The sequence below is a fragment of the Pseudophryne corroboree genome, chromosome 2 (genome assembly GCF_028390025.1).
Source record: "Pseudophryne corroboree isolate aPseCor3 chromosome 2, aPseCor3.hap2, whole genome shotgun sequence".
Taxonomy (NCBI): Eukaryota; Metazoa; Chordata; class Amphibia; order Anura; family Myobatrachidae; genus Pseudophryne; species Pseudophryne corroboree.
In genome coordinates, this window is record NC_086445.1 from 609,598,906 (window position 1) to 609,618,674 (window position 19,769).

Genomic DNA, 19,769 nt, shown 5'->3' on the forward strand with positions numbered 1-19,769 from the left:
ACCATTTTAGTTGCCCTTTGTACTCTAATGTATTTATATCTTTCTGAAGATATGGTCTGCAGAACTGAACACCATATTCTAGATGAGGCCGTACCAATGACCTATACAGTGGCATTATTAGTTGTTCTTCCCTGCTACTGATTACTTTCCCTATGCAACCAAGCATCTGACTAGCCTTCCTCATTGCTTTGTTACATTGTTTATCAGTCTTCAAGTCATCTGAAATGGTGACTCCTAAATAACTTTCCTCCTCAGTAGTTTCCATTATAGTACCATTGATACTATATTTGGCCTTTGGGTTTTTGAGACCTAAGTGCACAAATTAGTATTTTCTGGCATTTGCTGCCATGTTCTTGCCCATCCTCAATCATTTGTGTTACCCTCCTGGTGTGTCAACCCTGCTAAATACTTTTGTGTCATCAGCAAAAAGCATATTTTCCCTTTTGATACAATTTGCAATGTCCCTAACAAAGATTTTAAAAAGCACTGGTCCAATTACAGATCCCTGGGGTACACTTCTTGTAACCTCTCTCTCCTGAGACTGCACTCCATTTACTAGGGCCCTTTGTTTCCTATCTTACAACCAAATTCTTAACCAGTAATCCATTTTAAAATACTCTTCCAGCGCATGGAGATTAGTAACCATTGGAGATGTACACAAACGGTTTCATCTCTGAATCAGGCTCTTAGACATTCATACCAAGCTACTTTTCACTCATTCATAAAACTGCATTAACCCGCTAAGATACTTGTTCTAACTGATTACAATGGAGTATGGAATCTAAGGAAAAACATTCTCAAAAAAGTTATAAAATGAAAATACATATATAATTTAATCTTCTACAGTGTGCGTCAAGCTTCTTCCTCCAGTGCTGTCAGGACAGGACTGTTCCCTCTTGTCATCACCTGCAGCCAGCACCAATCCCCTTGCCCCCTTCAACTGCAGTTGCTGAAAGGAAGTAACAGTCCTGTCCTAACAGCAGTGTCTCCCTATGCGCCAACATTCATCCTGCACCGGAAAGGAGGAATTTGGGACATAGAAGAGAGAACGGACATTTGAGACATATGACAGTGTAGGAGATGGGGAAGGAGGGGACAGGAGGGGGGGGGGGAGAAGGGGACAGAGATGAGAGATATGGGTAAAATTTAGGTGACCAGAGAAGAAAGTCAGGGAAATGAAAGTAGTGAAGGGAACAGAGATGAGAGAAGGGAAGAAGGGAGGTGAGGGGTACAGAGATAAAAGACAATGTGAAGTGGAGGGGGAGGGAGATAGACATGAGAGACTGGGGTGTGAGTATGACAGTTATGAGAGACAGCGAGACGGAGAGGTATGGGGACATAAGAGACAGAGGGGGTTGTGAGGACAAATAAGAGACAGATATGTTGGGTCCAAAAAAATAGTAATAAAATAATCAGGTTACACAACATAATTCCAAAACCCCTTTCTCTCACCAGACTCTGTGAAAGTTCTGAGCATATCTGCACTGGCTCAAGTGTTGCTGTCTGAGCAAGGAGACTCTCTGGGCTGCAGTTCAGAATACTCCTACATATCTCACAAATATTTTCACACTGCAAAAAAAGAATGTAATCAGTTGAAGTTTGTGCAATAAGGCAGGACTAAAGGAGTCAGCAGGAGCGAGGACTGGCTGAAGAGAATATAGAAGGGGTTAGAAAGATGTAAGAAAAAAAAAGAGCATATAAGAAATAAAGTGTAGCGAGCAGCAAATAAGCAGGATGACAATTAAATGAGAAAGGCTGTAGCTGAAGGTTGAAGCATCACTATATATGGCTGACATCTTAAAAACTAGCATAAGCAGTGGTGGATTTCCCCTAGGCACACGAGGCACGTGCCTAGGATTGCCACTTGCTGGGGGGCGCAGTACACCATGCTTCCCTTGCACAAGAGCCCCGCTAGGCCGCTGTCATTATAACTGTATTTTTTATGGCAATTGACTGCAAATTGTGGTGGAGTAGGTAGAGGGGGTGAGATTGGGGCTACTTTGGCAGTCTGATGCATCAGAATCTGCCCTGACATGAAGGGGGGGAGGGTGAAAGTGATGTCATGGGGGACACAGTAATGTTTGCCTGACCCCCAAAACTGCCTGTGAGCATAAGAAAAAGGAGATAAAGGTCATGCAATCAGGTGTTAAATGTCCAAGCACAGATTTTCATTATAGTACATTATGAAATCACAAAAGATATAGCACAAAAAAAGTACTATCATATCATACTGTCATCTTTTGATAACTTTCTATATTTACATTATGCGGTCATTAATAGAAAAATGGCAAAGAGCAATTAACCCAATATTAGCAGAGCAGCAGGGCATGCTGGGCACTCACGATAGTTAGAATCCTATTCTCAACCTGTGGATCTGCCCAATCCTGAAAGAAAGAAACGGTGAACCATATTATAAAGTTCACTTCTCACAGTGCATAGGTAAATCATTGTTTTGTAAGCACACTTGTATGGAGTCTTGCTTTTGCAAATCACCTGAAGGATAGAAAGGATTTGAATTCTATATACATGATTGAAATAATGAGCTTCTCTTGTAATTGCTGGTCAATTGACAGGCGACAGCTGCCTTTCACAATACCTGGGAGAAGATCTAGCACTCTTTCCCTTTACAAGTAGTTGCTGCCACTCACCGTACCTGGAAGAAGATCTAGCACTTTTTCCCCTGTATTGTTTATTCTCTTCTGAATTAACCGCACAAGGAAAATGGCCTTTGCTTCTAGTTGCAGCAGCGTTGGTTTAGTCCTGAGTTTTTTTTTGCTGATGTTGTTCTGAGAAATTGGACCCAGAGTGATAAAAATAAACTGCTCTCTCATAACACTACCAGAACATACAAACAAAACGGGAATGTACACTGCCAATCACACTTCTAAGGAAGACAGACATGAGGATCAAAGCAGTACTATTCTGCAGGTTTTAGATAAATCCAAAATAGTTGTATGAATAATGGCAAGTCACTTCATTGCAGGCGCCCCATCTGTGCTATGCATTACCACTTAACTGGCATGGTCAGATCACATGCGACTGTGATGCCTCGCAAATCTTCCGTTGCTAGATCAGATCAGCAGAACGGGGAACTGAGGCCTTAGATGTATGAGTTGCATTACACTAGGCTGCAATGATTTCTGAAGCAAAACTATGTCTGTTTAGATAATATAAGTCATTTTTAAAAGGGTTAGAATACTGATAAACCAACAGTAATACTTTGCAGTAACTATGCAATACAGTCAGAAGGTTCCTGGTTTCTGAAAGGCTCTTATAGAGGGCTGGTGCAAGGTTTCTTGGCACCCTAAGCAAAACTTCAGCCTACTACCCCCAACCACCACCAAGACCCACTTCCCAACCCTTCAGTGCAACTTACAAGTTCCACAGCAATCATATGCATAATTATGCTTAATCCCTGATAAGTGCCGAGTATCTTCATATAATACCAAAACGCATTATCCATGTATCAATAAAATGGACATATGAACACTACTCACAATTTTTAATTTACAACTCTGGTTAGGCAAAAAAGCATTTCTGTCAGACTACTGTATTAGTAGACTGGGTGTGGTATGATATGTAGACAGTTGTAATGTTGACATGGTCATGTCAACATTTACCATATCAACATTCATCATGTAGACACTAATGAAATGTTGACATGCGAAAATGTTGCATATCGTTCCTGGTGGCACAGCGGTCACCTATCTGCTTCTGACAGCTGTAGCGGCACCAGCGTGGCTTCCGGGTCTTGGCAGACATGTGACCTTCACTTCTCGCACAGATCCTCCAGCATTCTTTCCCTATCCCTAAACCTAATACCTAACCGTCCCTCCAATGCATAACCCCTTTCCCCCCACAGCCTAACCTTCCAGTCCCCCTATTGCCTAACTCTTACCCTCTGGTCCCGCTGCCTAACCCTAATATGGGCAGTCTGACAATGTTGACACTTCACATATTGACATTCAGGAGCGCCGTTTGGGTTCAAGTGGGAGAGAGAAGTACAAGTGGAGGGAAAAGTTAGTTTGAAGAGGTGCGGAACATTGTAAATGTTGACCTGGTGACAACATACCTACTAGACTGTAATGATAACAGAGACAGAACGGTTATTTAAATTACTTACAGAAAAAAGTTCTTAAACACTTTATTATTACCAATACTAAAACTGTAGGTGTAGTGCAGGGGCAGATTGGGATCGAAAACCAGCCCGGGAAATTTATGGAAGCAGCCCTAATAGGGGGTGGGGTCTGTTGAGGGGGTGGAGTCTGTCAAGTGGGTGGGATTACTGCTCAGAAGGCCCAACTATATTCATGAATGGAAAGTGCGCACCATAGGGGCGTGGCTTAATGGGGAAAGGGTGTGGCCACATAATAGTGCCAATTCACATTACCCCACACAGTAGTGCCGCTTATACACATTGCACCAGGTAGAATCTTCTATACACTCTGCGCCAGGTAGAGCATGTTATACATTTTGCGCCAGATAGAGCACGTCTACACTTTGTGCCAGGCAGAGCACATTATACACATTGCACCAGGTAAAGCGCATTATACACTTTGCGCCAGGCAGAGCACATTATACACATTGGACTAGGTAAAGCACATTATATACATTGCACCAGGTAAAGCACATTATACATATTGCACCAGGCAGAGCACATTTTAGATATTGCACCAGGCAGAGCACATTATACACATTGCACCAGGTAGAGCACGTTATACACTATGCGCCAGGTAGAGCACGTTATACACATTGCACCAGGAAAAGCACGTTATACACTTATACATATATACTGTATATAACTGCAGCAGAGCCCGGCACTCCTGACAGACGTTACCAACGGCCCCGGTGCCATCCTAAAGAAGTTAGACAGGCAATTTGTTAGAGGCGGCACTCACCGAACTTATACTTACAAATAAAGACACTGCACTACCACCAGCACAGTACTAACGTTTCGGAGTTTAATCCTCCATCAGAGTACTCTGATGAAGAATTAAACTTCAAAACATTAGTACTGTTCTGGTGGTAGTGCAGTGTCTTTATTTGTAAGTATAAGTCCGGTGAGTGCCGCCACTAACAAAATGCTATATATATATATATATATATATATATATATATATATATATTTATCCCATTTGTGAGTGTGGCACTCTGATACTTCCACACTCACGTTTAAATTAAGCAAACATGTGCTTTTGTTCGTCAACCGTGTGTTATTTCCTGATGAAGAGATAATAAATATATATATTTTTTTTAATAGGATTTTGGTTACCTACCGGTAAATCGTTTTCTCGTAGTCCGTAGAGGATGCTGGGGTCCACATTAGTACTATGGGGTATAGACAGGTCCACCAGGAGTCATTGGCACTTTAAGAGTTTGAGAGTGTGGGCTGGCTCCTCCCTCTATGTCCCTCCTACCAGACTCAGTCTAGAAACTGTGCCCGAGGAGACGGACATCTTCGAGAGAACGATTATACACAGATAGTGGCGAGATTCGTACCAGCTCACACCGACAAGGCACGTCAAGCCAAAGTAGATTGAACACGCAGCAACCGCTGAAACATTACTTACCAAGTAACAATGCAGTATTCAACTAAAACGAAGTTGTACTGAACCAAATAACATTTGCAGGAAAACTAAGCGCTCGGCGGGTGCCCAGCATCCTCTACGGATTGCGAGAAAAGGATTTACCGGTAGGTAACCAAAATCCTATTTTCTCTTACGTCCTAGTGGATGCTGGGGTCCACATTAGTACCATGGGGATGTACCAAAGCTCCCAGAATAGGAGGGAGAGCGCGGAGGCTCCTGCAGAACTGATTGACTGAACTTCAGATCATCAGAGGCCAAAGTATCAAACTTGTAAAACTTTGCAAACGTGTTCGACCCAGACCAGGTTTCAGCTCGGCAACGTTGCACTGCTGAGACACCCCGGGCAGCCGCCCAGGAAGACCTCACCTTACGAGTAGAGTGGGCCTTAACAGATTTTGGATACGGCAGTCCTGCCGTAGAATAAGCGTGCTGGATAGTGAACCGAATCCAATGAGAAATAGTCTGCTTAGAAGCAGGACAACCAATTTTCTTGGGATCACATAGGACAAAGAGTCCAACTTTCTGTGACGAGAAGTTCTCTTCACATATATCTTCAGAGCCCTTACAACAGCCAAGGACTTTGATGTAATTGAGGAGTCAGTAGCCACTGGCACCACAATAGGTTGGTTGATATGAAATGCCGACACAACCTTCGGAAGAAACTGCTGACGTGTCCGGAGCTCAGCTCTATCTTCGTGGAAGATCAAGTAAGGGCTTTTACAGGATAAAGCCGCCAACTCGGACACACATCTAGCAGAAGCTAAGGACAACAACGTGACCACCTTCCATGTAAGAAATTTGACTTCAACCTCCTGTAGAGGCTCAAACCAATCCGACTGGAGGAACTGCAACACCACGTTAAGGTCCCACGGCGCCGTAGGCGGTACAAAGGGAGGTTGGATGTGCAGAACTCCCTTCAAAAAAGTCCGAACCTCAGGGAGGACAGCCAATTGTTTTTGAAACAAAATGGATAGGGCCGAATCTGGACCTTCACAGATCCTAAGCTCAGACCCATATCCACACCTGCTTGCAGGAAGAGGAGAAAACGTCCGAGTTGAAACTCCACCGTAGGAAGCTTCTTGAATTCACACCAAGAGACATATTTTTACCAAATACGATGTTAATGTTTAGTCGTTATTCCTTTCCTAGCCTGTATCAGGGTAGGAATGACCTTCTTCGGAATGCGCTTCCAAGCGAGTATCAGGCGCTCAACTCCCATGTCGTTAAACGTAGCCGCGGTCAGTCTTGATAGGGGAACGGCCCCTGCTGCAGCAGGTCTTCCCGAAGAGGAAGAGGCCTCGGATCTTCTTGCAGTAGATACAGAAGGTCCGCATACCAAGCCCTTCTTGGCCAGTCTGGGGCAATGAGGATCGCTTGAACCCTTGTTCTCCTTATGAGCATTAGGATTCTTAGGATGAGTGGAAGTGGTGGAAACACGTACACTGACTGGAACACCCACGGAGAAACCAGGGCGTCCACTGCCACTGCCTGTGGGTCCCTCGACCTGGAACAATAACGCCGAAGCTTCTTGTTGAGACGAGAGGCCATCATGTCTATTTGGGGTAATCCCCAAAGGTCTGTTATATCCTTGAACACCTCTGGATGGAGACCCCACTCCCCTGGATGGAGATCTTGTCTGCTGAGGAAGTCTGCTTCCCAGTTGTCTACTCCCGGAATGAAGATGGCTGACAGCGCCAACTCGTGCTTTTCTGTCCAGAGGAGTATTCTTGTCACCTCTGACATTGCCGCTCTGCTCTTCATTCCGCCTTGTTGGTTTATGTAAGACACTGTTGTTAAGTTGTCCGACTGCACTTGAATGGCCCGATTTTGTAGAAGAGGGGCCGCCTGAAGAAGACCGTTGTAGACTGCTCTTAGTTCCAGGATGTTATAGGCAGGCCGGCTTCCAGGCTTGACCACCGTCCTTGGAAGGTTGCTCCTTGAGTGACTGCTCCCCAGCCCCGAAGGCTCGCATCCGTGGTTAGAAGGACCCAGTCCTGAATCCTGAACCTGCGGCCCTCCAGAATGTGAGGCAATTGGAGCCACCAGAGGAGTGAAATCCTGGCCTTTGGCGACCGACGAATTCTCTGGTGCATGTGGAGATGAGATTCCGATCACTTGTCCAGGAGATCCAGTTGGAAGGTCCGAGCGTGGAAGGTCCGAGCGTGGAACCTCCCATACTGGAGAGCCTCGTAAGAGGCCATCATCTTTCCCAAAAGGCGAATTCATTGATGAACAGACACCGGGGCTGGCTTCAGGACATCCCGGACCATAGCTTGTATCACCAACACCTTTTCCTGCGGAAGAAACACCTTCTGCACTTCCGTATCCAGGATCATTCCCAGAAAGGACAACCTCTGGGTTGGTTCCAAATGTGACTTTGGAAGGTTCAGAATCCAACCATAACTCTTGAGGAGGCGTGTTGTGAGAACAATGGACTGCAGCAGCTTCTCCTTGGACAATGCCTTTATCAGCAGATCGTCCAGATATGGAATGATGTTCACACCCTGTTTGCGGAAGAGAACCATAAATTTCTGCCATCACCTTGGTAAACACCCTTGGTGCTGTGGAGAGGCGGAATGGCAGGGCCTGAAACTGGAAATGACAGTCCAGCAATACGAAACGGAGATAAGCCTGATGCGGCAGCCAGATCGGAATGTGGAGGTACGCATCCTTGATATCTAGTGATACTAGGAATTCCCCCTATTCCAGATCTGATATCACCGCCCTGAGAGACTCCATCTTGAACTTGAACTCTTTTAGAAAGGGGTTCAATGATTTTAGGTTCAGAATGGGCCTGACTGAACCATCCGGTTTCGGTACCATAAAAAGGTTGAATAGTAACCTTTGTTCTGCATGTGAGGTGGTACTGGCACAATCACCTGTGCCTCCACCAGTTTTTGGACAGAGTCTTGTAGTACAGTGCTGTCTGCCAATAGAATTGGTAAGCCTGATTTGAAAAAACGAAAAAGACTTTGAAATTTCAGTCTGTATCCCTGGGATACAATACCTATTACCCAGGGATCCAGGTCGTACAATACCCGGACGTGACTGAAGTGTCTGAGTTTCGCTCCCACCGGCCCCACCTCCAGGCCGCGCGATCCACCGTCATGCGGAGGACTTTGGCATACCTGAAGCAGGCTTTTATTCCTGGGAACAGCAGCGGCTGGTTTCTTGGACTTAACTCGACCTCCCCTAAAGAAGGTATTGGACGTTCTGGCCTTTCTAGGCTTGTTGGGCTGAAAGGACTGCGTTTCAGAAGAAGAGAAGGATTTCTTCGGAGCAGGTGCTGCTAAGGGAAGAAACGTAGACTTACCCACTGTAGACATAGATATCCACGCGTCTAGAGCTTCCCCAAAGAGAGCCTGACCTGTATAGGGTAGGGACTCCACACTTCTTATGGATTCCGCGTCAGCCAACCACTGGCGCAGCCACAGTCCCCGATGAGCTGAAACGGACATGGAAGATATTCCCGCAGCCATGGAATCCAGGTCTTTCATGGATTCTACCATAAAACCTGCTAAATCATGTATGTTGCATAAATATAATGCAACGTCATCCCTATCCATCGTATCCAAATCCTCAAGTAAGGTAGCCGACCACTTTACTATTGCCTTTGCAATCCATGCACTAGCAATAGTGGGACGTAATATGGCCCCTGAAGCAGTGTACATTGATTTAAGCGTGTTATCAATTTTTCTATCAGCCGGCTCCTTTAAGGCGGTAGATCCTGGAACAGGTAAAACCACCTTCTTTGAGAGTCTGGACACAGATGCGTCAACAATCGGCGGGTTTTCACATTTTCTCCTATCATCCTCAGGGAAAGGAAACGCCACCTGGACCATTTTAGGGACCTGGATTTTTTTATTTTTTTCTCAGGGTTTTCCCATGCTTTTTCAAATATAGCATTCAATTCCTTTGACGCATGGAAGGTTAGCGAGGCATTTTTATTTTCAGTGAAAAAGGCCTCCTCAACCTGCTCAGGTGTGGTATCATTAACATTCAACACATCCCTGATAGCCTCTATCAACAATTGCACCCCCTTTACAAGAGATCCGGACCCCCGCAACACATCCCCATCACCGTCTGTGGTGTCAGAATCAGTATCCGTGTCGTCTTGTGTGACATGCACAAGCACACGTTTGTGGAGGTATATAGCGGGGCGTCCTGAGGTACCAGAAACGGGCCATACTGCCATAGAGCTCTGCAATACCTGGTTTGCAGATTCATTACTTGCAACCCTGTCAGAAATCTGAGAAATCCAAGATTTGATAGAGGAAAACTACTCAGGTTCCCTTGCTAAACCAGGTTCTGTGCTAAACCAGTGCTAACCTGATTACATGGAATGGGATCATCCTGGGAGGATAAATCCTCTGCAGCATATGACAGTGTCCCTGGACATAGCTAAAGGAGATCACCAAACACTCTATACACACACACACACACACACACACACACACACACACACACACACACACGTGAGGTCAGACAGAGTTTTCCCCCAAGAATGGCAAGAGAGACACAGAGATTGGAGCCAACCCACACACAGCGCTTTTAGCAAAGGGAGACCCCTTGTCAGCGCTGACTGTGCACCTTAATAGGACACACAGTCGTATTACAGCCTCCCCTCCCTTCTACAACCCCCTGGTACCGTGTACAGATAGCTGGAGTTGCTGTGGAGGGACCTGTTTTTCCTCTCAGCGCTGTGCAGGCAGGAAAATGGCACTGAAACGCTGCTGGGTCCGCTCTGAGGAGATGCTCTGCCCCCTTAATGGCGCTGTCTTCCCGCTCTTCATGGATTATATTGGCCTGAGGAATTAGTGCTGGCTGAAATCCAAGGACCCCGACAGGCTTCTGGACCAGTGTAGGGGGTAAGCGCTGGCCCAGGGCGCCCCTCACAGCGCCGAGCCATGTACCACTGAGCCTTCCCAGGAGCGCAGTTAATACTGCGCTCCCTCCCCGCTGCCGCCATCTTCACACCAGCCCCCCGCTTGCTAGGGGGGTCGGTGTCTCACTCACCACTTCTTCAGCTCTGTAAGGGGTTGGCGGCATGCTGCTGGGGCGAGCGGTCCCCTGTGGCAGAGAATGATCAGACCCCCCTGGAGCTCAGTGTCCAGTCAGCGGAGACAGTAGCTCAGACCCCGCAGGGCGGACACTGCTCCCCCCCTTAGTCAAACGCTTCAGGGAGGCTGTTGCCAGCAGCCTCCCTGTAAAATAAAAAACTCTAAGTTAAACTTTTCTAGAAAAGCTCTGTAGAGCTCCCCTAGCTGTGACCGGCTCCTCCGGGCACATTTTCTAAACCGAGTCTGGTAAAGGGGCATAGAGGGAGGAGCCAGTCCACACTCTCAAACTCTTAAAGTGCCAATGGCTCCTGGTGGACCAGTCTATACCCCATTGTACTAATGTGGACCCCAGCATCCTCTAGGACGTAAGAGAGAGAGAGAGAAAAAAAAATATATATATATATATATATATATATAGATATAGATATATAGATATATAGATATATATATATATATATATATATATATATATAGATATATATATATAGATATATATATAGATATATATATTTATATATATATACACACACACACATACAGGTTGAGTATCCCTTATCCAAAATTCAAAATCCCACATTTTTGGTTTCCCTACTGAGATAAAGAGACGTGTATAGATATATTATATTATATATCTATATAATATATCTATACATACACATAATATATACGTCATTATCTCAGTAGGGGACTCAAAAATGTGGGATTTAGAATTTTGGATAAGGGATACTCAACCTGTATATATATATATATCAGGGCCGTAACTACGTGTGTGCCAAGGGGGCTTGGCACACAGCGCAGTTGCCCTGATGGCGCAACGGCCAGCGGCATGTAATGAGTCAAATTGACTCATTACATGCCGCCGAAGTCTGCGCCGTGCGCCCCGCTGTGTAGGGAGAAGAGGACCAGCGCCGGGCAGCGGAGAGAAGGAGGAGGAGGGAGGGGGAGCAGTGAGCCGCAGCAGCGCTATTTGATTGGTAGTAAGCGCCGCTGCAGCATCCCCCTCTCCTCCTGTATTGGCTGCCCGGCGCTGCTAAGGATGCTGGGATGCGGTTCCCCAGCATCCACAGCAGCGCCAGGCAACCAATACAGGAGGAGAGGGGGATGCTGCAGCGGCGCTTACTACCAATCAAATAGCGCTGCTGCGGCTCACTGCTCCCCCTCCCTCCTTCTCCTTCTCACCTCACACAGCCTGCACCGAGAGGAAGCTGCACGAGGAGCCTGTCAGCGGGGAGAAGGTAAGTATATCCTCCCTCCCTCTCTCTCTCTCTCACCGTCTGCCGCAATGTGTAAAATGGGGTCTCGTCTGCCGCAATGTGTAAAATGGGGTCTCGTCTGCCGCAATGTGTAAAATGGGGTCTCGTCTGCCGCAATGTGTAAAATGGGGTCTCGTCTGCCGCAATGTGTAAAAAGGGGTCCCGGCTGCCGCAATGTGTAAAATGGGGTCCCGGCTGCCGCAATGTGTAAAAAGGGGTCCCGGCTGCCGCAATGTGTAAAAAGGGGTCCCGGCAGCCGCAATGTGTAAAATGGGGTCCCGGCTGCCGCAATGTGTAAAAAGGAGGCCTGGCTGCCGCAATGTGTAAAAAGGGGTCCTGGATGCCGCAATGTGTAAAATGGGGTCTCGTCTGACGCAATGTGTAAAATGGGGTCTCGTCTGCCGCAATGTGTAAAATGGGGTCCCAGCTGCCGCAATGTGTAAAAAGGGGTCCCGGCTGCCGCAATGTGTAAAATGGGATCCCGGCTGCCGCAATGTGTAAAAAGGGGTCCCGGCTGCCGCAATGTGTAAAATGGGGTCCCGGCTGCCGCAATGTGTAAAAAGGAGGCCTGGCTGCCGCAATGTGTAAAAAGGGGTCCTGGATGCCGCAATGTGTAAAAATGGGGACTGGCTGCCGCAATGTGTAAAAAGGGGGACTGGATGCCGCAATGTGTAAAAATGGGGACTGGCTGCCGCAATGTGTAAAAAGGGGGACTGGATGCCGCAATGTGTAAAAATGGGGACTGGCTGCCGCAATGTGTAAAAAGGGGGACTGGATGCCGCAGTGTGTAAAAAGGAGGACAGGCTGCCGTAATGTGTAAAGAGGGGGCCTGGCTGCCGCAATGTGTAAAAAGGGGGACTGGATGCCGCAATGTGTAAAAATGGGGACTGGCTGCCGCAATGTGTAAAAAGGGGGACTGGATGCCGCAATGTGTAAAAATGGGGACTGGCTGCCGCAATGTGTAAAAAGGGGGACTGGATGCCGCAGTGTGTAAAAAGGAGGACAGGCTGCCGTAATGTGTAAAGAGGGGGCCTGGCTGCCGCAATGTGTAAAAAGGGGTCCTGGATGCCGCAATGTGTAAAAATGGGGACTGGCTGTCGCAATGTGTAAAAAGGGGGACTGGATGCCGCAATGTGTAAAGAGGGGGACTGGCTGCCGTAATGTGTAAAAAGGGGGCCTGGATGCCGCAATGTGTAAAAAGGGGGACTGGCTGCCGCAATGTGTAAAAAGGGGGACTGGCTGCTGTAATGTGTAAAAAGGGGGACGCTGTCTATTGTAATGTATAAAAGGGGCTCTACCTGGTGTAGTGGCGCTACTGTGCAGCGTAATTTGAATAATGTAGACTACTGTGCACCGTAGTATGAATTGCTATTATTTTGTGGCCACGCCCCTTCCCCATTAAGCCACGCCCCTATAAATTTTTGGCGCGCCTACGGCGTGCACTGCCCCTATCTTACATCGGGGGGGGGGCGCCACTATCGTTTCTTGCACACAGCGCTAAAATGCCTAGTTACGGCACTGATATATATTATAGATTTTATATTATTGCACCTGATGAAAAGGCCAGTGGGCCTTGAAATGTCGTCTTACATAAACAAGCACTAGCTTATTTTGAACCAAGTCCTGAGGAGTGCACCTGTTCCTTGCTTCATTGGGGGGACACCTGCATTTGTCTATCATCTCCTAGGAAGGCACCCCGACATATACACTGGATATCCCAGAGTGCCCTTTTCCAGCGAGTGTGTGTGTGTGTGTGTGTGTATGTATGTATGTATGTATGTATGTATGTATGTATGTATGTATATATATATATATATATATATATATATATATATATATATATATATACACACACACATATACATATACACACTCCATATACATGATGGTACTCACAGTCATGCTACACACCTAATGTGACACAGCATTTGATGGGCGCTGGGTCTTATTGTTAAATAGCTGTAGCAGGCAGCACAGCATGCTTGGTTGTGAGGGGAGGCCGGGCTCTGTGAAGGCTTATGGGGGAGCTGCTGCGGCCATGTTTTTCATCTTTATTGAGCTTCTGCGCATGCACAGAAGCTCTCGTTTAACGCTGTTGGATCGGAACGGAGCTCCGATCGCGGCAGCGGTCGGGAGGTGGGGTGACGGGAGGTGGGGTGACGGGCGGCCGGTGAGGGGACAACGGGACCGGCCAACCAGGATCTGGCATGGCGTCCCGGTGGCCCAATCTGCCTCTGGTGTAGTGGGCTTAATATAGTATGTCTCATTTAGCAAAATTAGTTATTGTATTATGAAAAAATAAACTGTAGAATAGTATTATAGGCTAACCCTAGGTTTATGAATTACCATACAACCATGTAGCAAAAACATTCTGTCATAGCTTCTATATGTAAGTATGGTTTTAGATGGGAGCATGACAGGTTCACTGAAAATATAGAAATGATTGAATAAATCACATATTGTACATACCTTATGCAAGGTATCCGCCAACTCTATGCAAAAAGCAATAACATCTCGACAGGCAGAGTAATCATTCAACCGAGTGAACAGATACCTATGTATACAAGTATTCATGAACTGTAAATATGCACAAACCATGCTAAGTAGTCACTAAACAGATTGTGTAGTTTATTAAATGTTTGTTTTGTCAAATAAAGCATTTCTTGCAGCATTATGTATATAATAAATAAAAAAAATTCATCCATAGAAATTTTGTAACGTTTAAGTTACTTTACGTAAATAAAAAGTTTGGAGAGGGGTAAGTAAATCATTGGTAAAATTATTAACAATATTAACAACGTTAACTACCTATTAAGCCAAGAGAAGAGGCCCCGTGCTGCAGATACAATGTCTATGATGCAGGCCAACTGTTTACGAGTAGGAGACTGAGCAGAGGTTTGGGAGACCGAAGAGACTCTCTTGAGGGCAAGGATGTGCGAGCTTAACATCTGAGCGACTCCATAGAGCTTATCTGTGAGGGTGCACAGACTTTCACTTTGCAGGTCATAGTGCTATAGAAAGTTGAATACATCAGAAGGAGAGAAAGTAAAGAAAAATGGTTAAAAATAAATATCTGGGAAAGCTGAAATATGCAAACCCAGAGAATTAACTTAAAATCTGAACTTTTTACAGCTAAACAATAATGTTTTTAAGAAAAACATCCATTTCAGCTTGTAGTGCTGAATTACAATTAATGGTAGGCCTACATAGTGGGATCCGGTCTCTAGGTCGACAGTAACTAGGTCGACAGGGTTTCTAGGTCGACATGTAGGTCGACAGGTCAAAAGGTCGACATGCGTTTTTCACAATTTTTTCCTTTTTTTTTTTAACCTTTTCATACTTAACGATCCACGTGGACTACGATTGGAACGGTAATCAGTGCCGAGCGAAGTGGTAGCGGAGCGAGGCACCTTGCCCGAAGCATGGCGAGCGAAGGGGACACGGTGCACTAATTGGGGTTCCCAGTCAGTCTACGAAGAAAACGACACCAAAAAAACATAAAAAACTCAAGTCATCCTTTTGACCTGTCGTCCTAGACACTGTCGACCTAGAAACCCTGTCAACCTAGTTACTGTCGACCAATCGTGGTTGACCTAGTTACTATCAACCTTCCATACCACACCCCTACATAGTATATTTGCAAAAATGTTACATAGGTGATTTTCTGAAATGTGCTGTTCATGGCAATTATGTGTGCAACGGAATATTGCAGCAATGACAGACGGTGGCACACCAAGCCTAATGGTGGACATACATTAGGACGATCAGCATCGTCTCACGATTTCCCCCACAGCTCTGCGGCAGCTCCTGGAGTACGAAATCATTAGAAAAGTATCTATCGTAAGCCCTGTAATTCAGTGCTACCCAGATCGCCTGATCTTATGTGTAGCATGTAAGATCCGAGGATCAAGCATACAACCAGAGAAACGCGCATTGGATCGTCATGGCTAGTGAAATGCAAAATGATTTGTACTTTCACTAACAATATATTGATCAGATATATCTATAATCGTGAGCATCAGCCCGATGGTCTTTCTGGTGTGTAAGGGACTTAACTTAATTGACCCCTAACAGTCCAATCTGACTTTAAAAGACATGTACTGTAGATGTACCCACAAAGAGCCTGATAAACAGCGAGTGCTAATGATTACCCGGACCCGGGTTTTTTGGAGGGGCCAGACTTCAATGGTGATGTCCCGCTTATTTTTGGAGGTAGGTGTTCACATCTCCTAAATGGGTCATACATCAGTACCCGTGCCCTGTTCAGCTCTTGGTGGACTTGTATACACTTGAGGTCATTTTGGTATCATAAGCCAAATGACCTACCAGTATGTATTTGACGATGAATCCCACACAAAGAGTGATGAAACAAACAATACACAGACACCAAAATCAAACCTTTGTGCTCTGTGCTTTGAGACTGTAATGCTAATCACTGTGCCACACAAAACCTGTATATTCATGTCCTGCTTATCCTGTGTATTACAGCAGGTCATCATCAAAGAATAGACTGGCTCTGTATATGTACTGTTCGCACTGTACAAAATGATTGTTTCAGAAACCTGTTGTATCATTAGCCTATAGCGCTCTAGTAGTTTTGCCTACAAAAGACTTCACCAAAGAGATATCATACATTGACAAAGCAAGTTGTTCTAAATTAATGAAAATGGTGGACTTGGCCATTTTTGGACATAAAATTTGGAATTGGATAAATAGTTTTGTTGGGCACGAAATCCTGACACTCAGGGTTAGGCACCTAAAAGGGAGGGTTAGGGTAGGGTACAGGGTGGGTTAGAACACTAACCAAACCCTGGGGTCTGTTTACTAAGCCTTGGATGTAGATAAAGTGGCTGAAGTTAAAGTCCCAACTAACCAGCTCCTGTCAATTTTCAAACACAGCCTGTAACATGGCAGTTAGGAGCTGATTGGCTGGTACTTTATCTCTCTCCACTTTATCTCCATCCAAGACTTAGTAATAGACACCAATGTCGGGATTTCTGCTGCCGGGATGCCGCTGTTTGTCTCCAGACCGTCTGCATCCTGTTAGCCGGCATTTTATACCATACATTCTGGCCACTGGGATTACGCTGTTGGTCTTCTGACTGCTGGAATCCCGACTGCCAGTATTTTTACCGCATCCCGTTTTACTTTGCACAATTATCGCCAGAAATGTAAATGAATTGTATATCCTCTCTGTTCGAAGATGTAGTTTCTTGTTTCTAAATGGAAACTTTATTCATCTACTATGACAATAACTGACCTCTGCACTTTCCAAAATTAGGCCACTATTCCCTTTCAAAAGTAAAAATCAGCATTTTCAGAGAGGAAGGGTGTACAACTCCATCTTAAATGCTACATTAAATATTGATCATCAGCTTAACAATGAGCACAAGAATGGACTGTACCTTTTATAATTTATTCTGAATTTTCCAACTCCACCATTACAGTCCAGGTTTAAGGCTGTACAGGTGACTAAGGGGGTAATTCAGACCCGATCGCACGCAGGCTATTTTTTGCACTGCTGCGACCAGGTAATCGCCGCCTACAGGGGAGGGGGTAGTTGATGTGCAGGGCTGCAAACGCTTGTGCAGAGAGCTACCCAAACAAAAAGTTTGTGCAGTTTCTGCACAACTCAGGACTTACTCACCCACTGAGATGATCCAGGAAGCAGCTGACGTCAGGGACCCTCCTCTGCAACGGCTGGGCACGCCTGCGTTTCTTCCGACACTCCCAGAAAACGGCGAGTTGCTGCCCAGGAACACCTTCTGTGTCAATCTTCTTGCGTTCGCCCCTGTGATCGCTTTCTTCGTAGAAGTCGTCACTCTCCGGTGACCCCCGTCGCCATGCAACGACACACCTGTGCATTGCGGGTCACATGCATACGCAGTTCAGACCAGTTCGTGCAGCTGCGAGAAAATGCAGCGTGCGAACGGGACTGAATGAAGCCCTTAGTACCTCAGTCAATTTGACTGATTCATCTGGACTCAAGCATGGATATGCCTAAAACCTGGACTGTAATGGCAGAGTTTGGAAAAATTAGATTTATGGTGGACTTACCATTGTTAAATCTCTTTCTGCAAGGTACACTGGATTCCACAGGGAATAACATTGGGGTGTAGAGTTGGATCTTGATCCGAGGCACCAACAGGCTATAAAGCTTTGACTGCTCCTAGGATGCACTGCACCGCCTCCTCTATAGCCCCGCCTCCAGGCCCTGGAGATCAGTTTTGTTAACCAGTCCAATGCAGTAGCAGGTAAGAGAGACGGTAGATGTTAGTCACATAGACCCACATTCTCACAACAGGAGAAGGGACTAGCGGCTAATGCCATACAAAAAAAAAGGGAATGGTACACAGTACCTCCTGGCGCCAATTTAAATGCTCAGTATTTTAAATAATCTGTCTGCAGCTCTCCTAAATTAGAGGGACACCCATGCCCTCCATAGATAGACAATACAAAAAGAAAAAAGCTAGAAAAGCGCTGACAAACTGAACAATATTAAAATTCAATTAATTTTATTAAAATATAGAAAATACATAAAAGACTGTCCCTAAACCTTTTATTGAAACACAGCACTAAATGATTCTAATAAATCCTTGTATTATTTTTATAGGCAAACAATTTCTCCTCACTAGCAACACTAGTATAATATGCTTTTTAGCAGAGAAAATATGTTTACAAATTTATGCAACAATATTGATACACTCAATACCACAAGATTCTAGATGTATCACTTAGCAATAAAGTAATCACTGTTGCAATATTAGTTCCTGTGGCACAGATGGTTACAAGTTCAAGAGATTATCTCCAGATATATAGCAAGTGTTCCAGTGGCTAGATGTTAATTTGCCAAGCAACTGAAATTACTATGCATGCATTGTTTAAACTATATTGCGGGATTATAATTAGTAAACTCTGTTGAGCATGGCCATGCTGGTAATAACAATTAGTTTTACCGCGTCCTCCCTTTGGTAAACGGGCTCCTATTCACTCCCGGCTCTGGTGCTCCACGACCTTGTATCGAGCCTTATCCGGAGTTGCAGACGGTCCCAGCAGCAGAGGACGACGTGCGCGGCACAAGAAGAGAATAGCAGTGCAGGTCTCGGGTCACAGTCAGTATGATAACAAGGTCATGGAGCACCAGAGCCGGGAGTGAATAGGAGCCCGTTTACCAAAGGGAGGACGTGGTAAAACTAATTGTTATTACCAGCATGGCCATGCTCAATAAAGATTGCTAATTATAATCCCGTAATACAGTTTAAACAATGCATGCATAGTAATTTCATCTGCTTGGCAAATTAACATCTAGCCACTGGAACACTTGCTATATATCTGGAGATAATCTCTTGAACTTGTAACCATCTGTGCCACAGGAACTAATATTGCAACAGTGATTACTTTATTGCTAAGTGATACATCTAGAATCTTGTGGTATTGAGTGTATAAATATTGTTGCATAAATTTGTAAACATATTTTCTCTGCTAAAAAGCATATTATACTAGTGTTGCTAGTGAGGAAAAATTGTTTGCCTATAAAAAATATTACAAGGATTTATTAGAATCATTTAGTGCTGTGTTTCAATAAAAGGTTTAGGGACAGTCTTATGTATTTTCTATATTTTAATAAAATTAATTGAATTTTAGTATTGTTCAGTTTGTCAGCGCTTTTCTAGCTTTTTTTCTTTTTGTAATGCCATACAAACCCAAAGAAGCTAAGTGCGTCAGGGTGGGTGCCCTTCGGAATCCAGTGTACCTCGCAGAAAGATTTAACAATGGTAAATCTTACCATGAATCTCCTTTTCTGCAGCGGGGTACACTGGTATTCCACAGGGAATAACATCGGGGATGTCCTAAAGCAGTTCCTCATG

The 19,769-nt window shown here is 45.2% G+C and overlaps 1 protein-coding gene across 3 annotated transcripts in view; it reads right to left on the bottom strand.

The window, feature by feature from the left end:
- The window catches only part of CNKSR1 (connector enhancer of kinase suppressor of Ras 1), a 153,103-nt gene that overhangs the window by 123,542 nt on the left and 9,792 nt on the right, over positions 1–19,769 (bottom strand). For 2 of the 3 annotated variants that reach the window (XM_063954744.1, XM_063954743.1), the window contains exons 3-6: positions 14,710–14,912; positions 14,371–14,455; positions 2,343–2,384; positions 1,453–1,569 (exon numbers count right to left, since the gene is read on the bottom strand). In XM_063954744.1, coding sequence (XP_063810814.1) covers positions 1,453–1,569; positions 2,343–2,384; positions 14,371–14,455; positions 14,710–14,912 — 447 coding nt within the window. Of the gene's footprint in view, positions 1–1,452; positions 1,570–2,342; positions 2,385–2,648; positions 2,847–14,370; positions 14,456–14,709; positions 14,913–19,769 lie in introns of those variants that run through there. The other variant, XM_063954745.1, reaches the window with a different exon arrangement.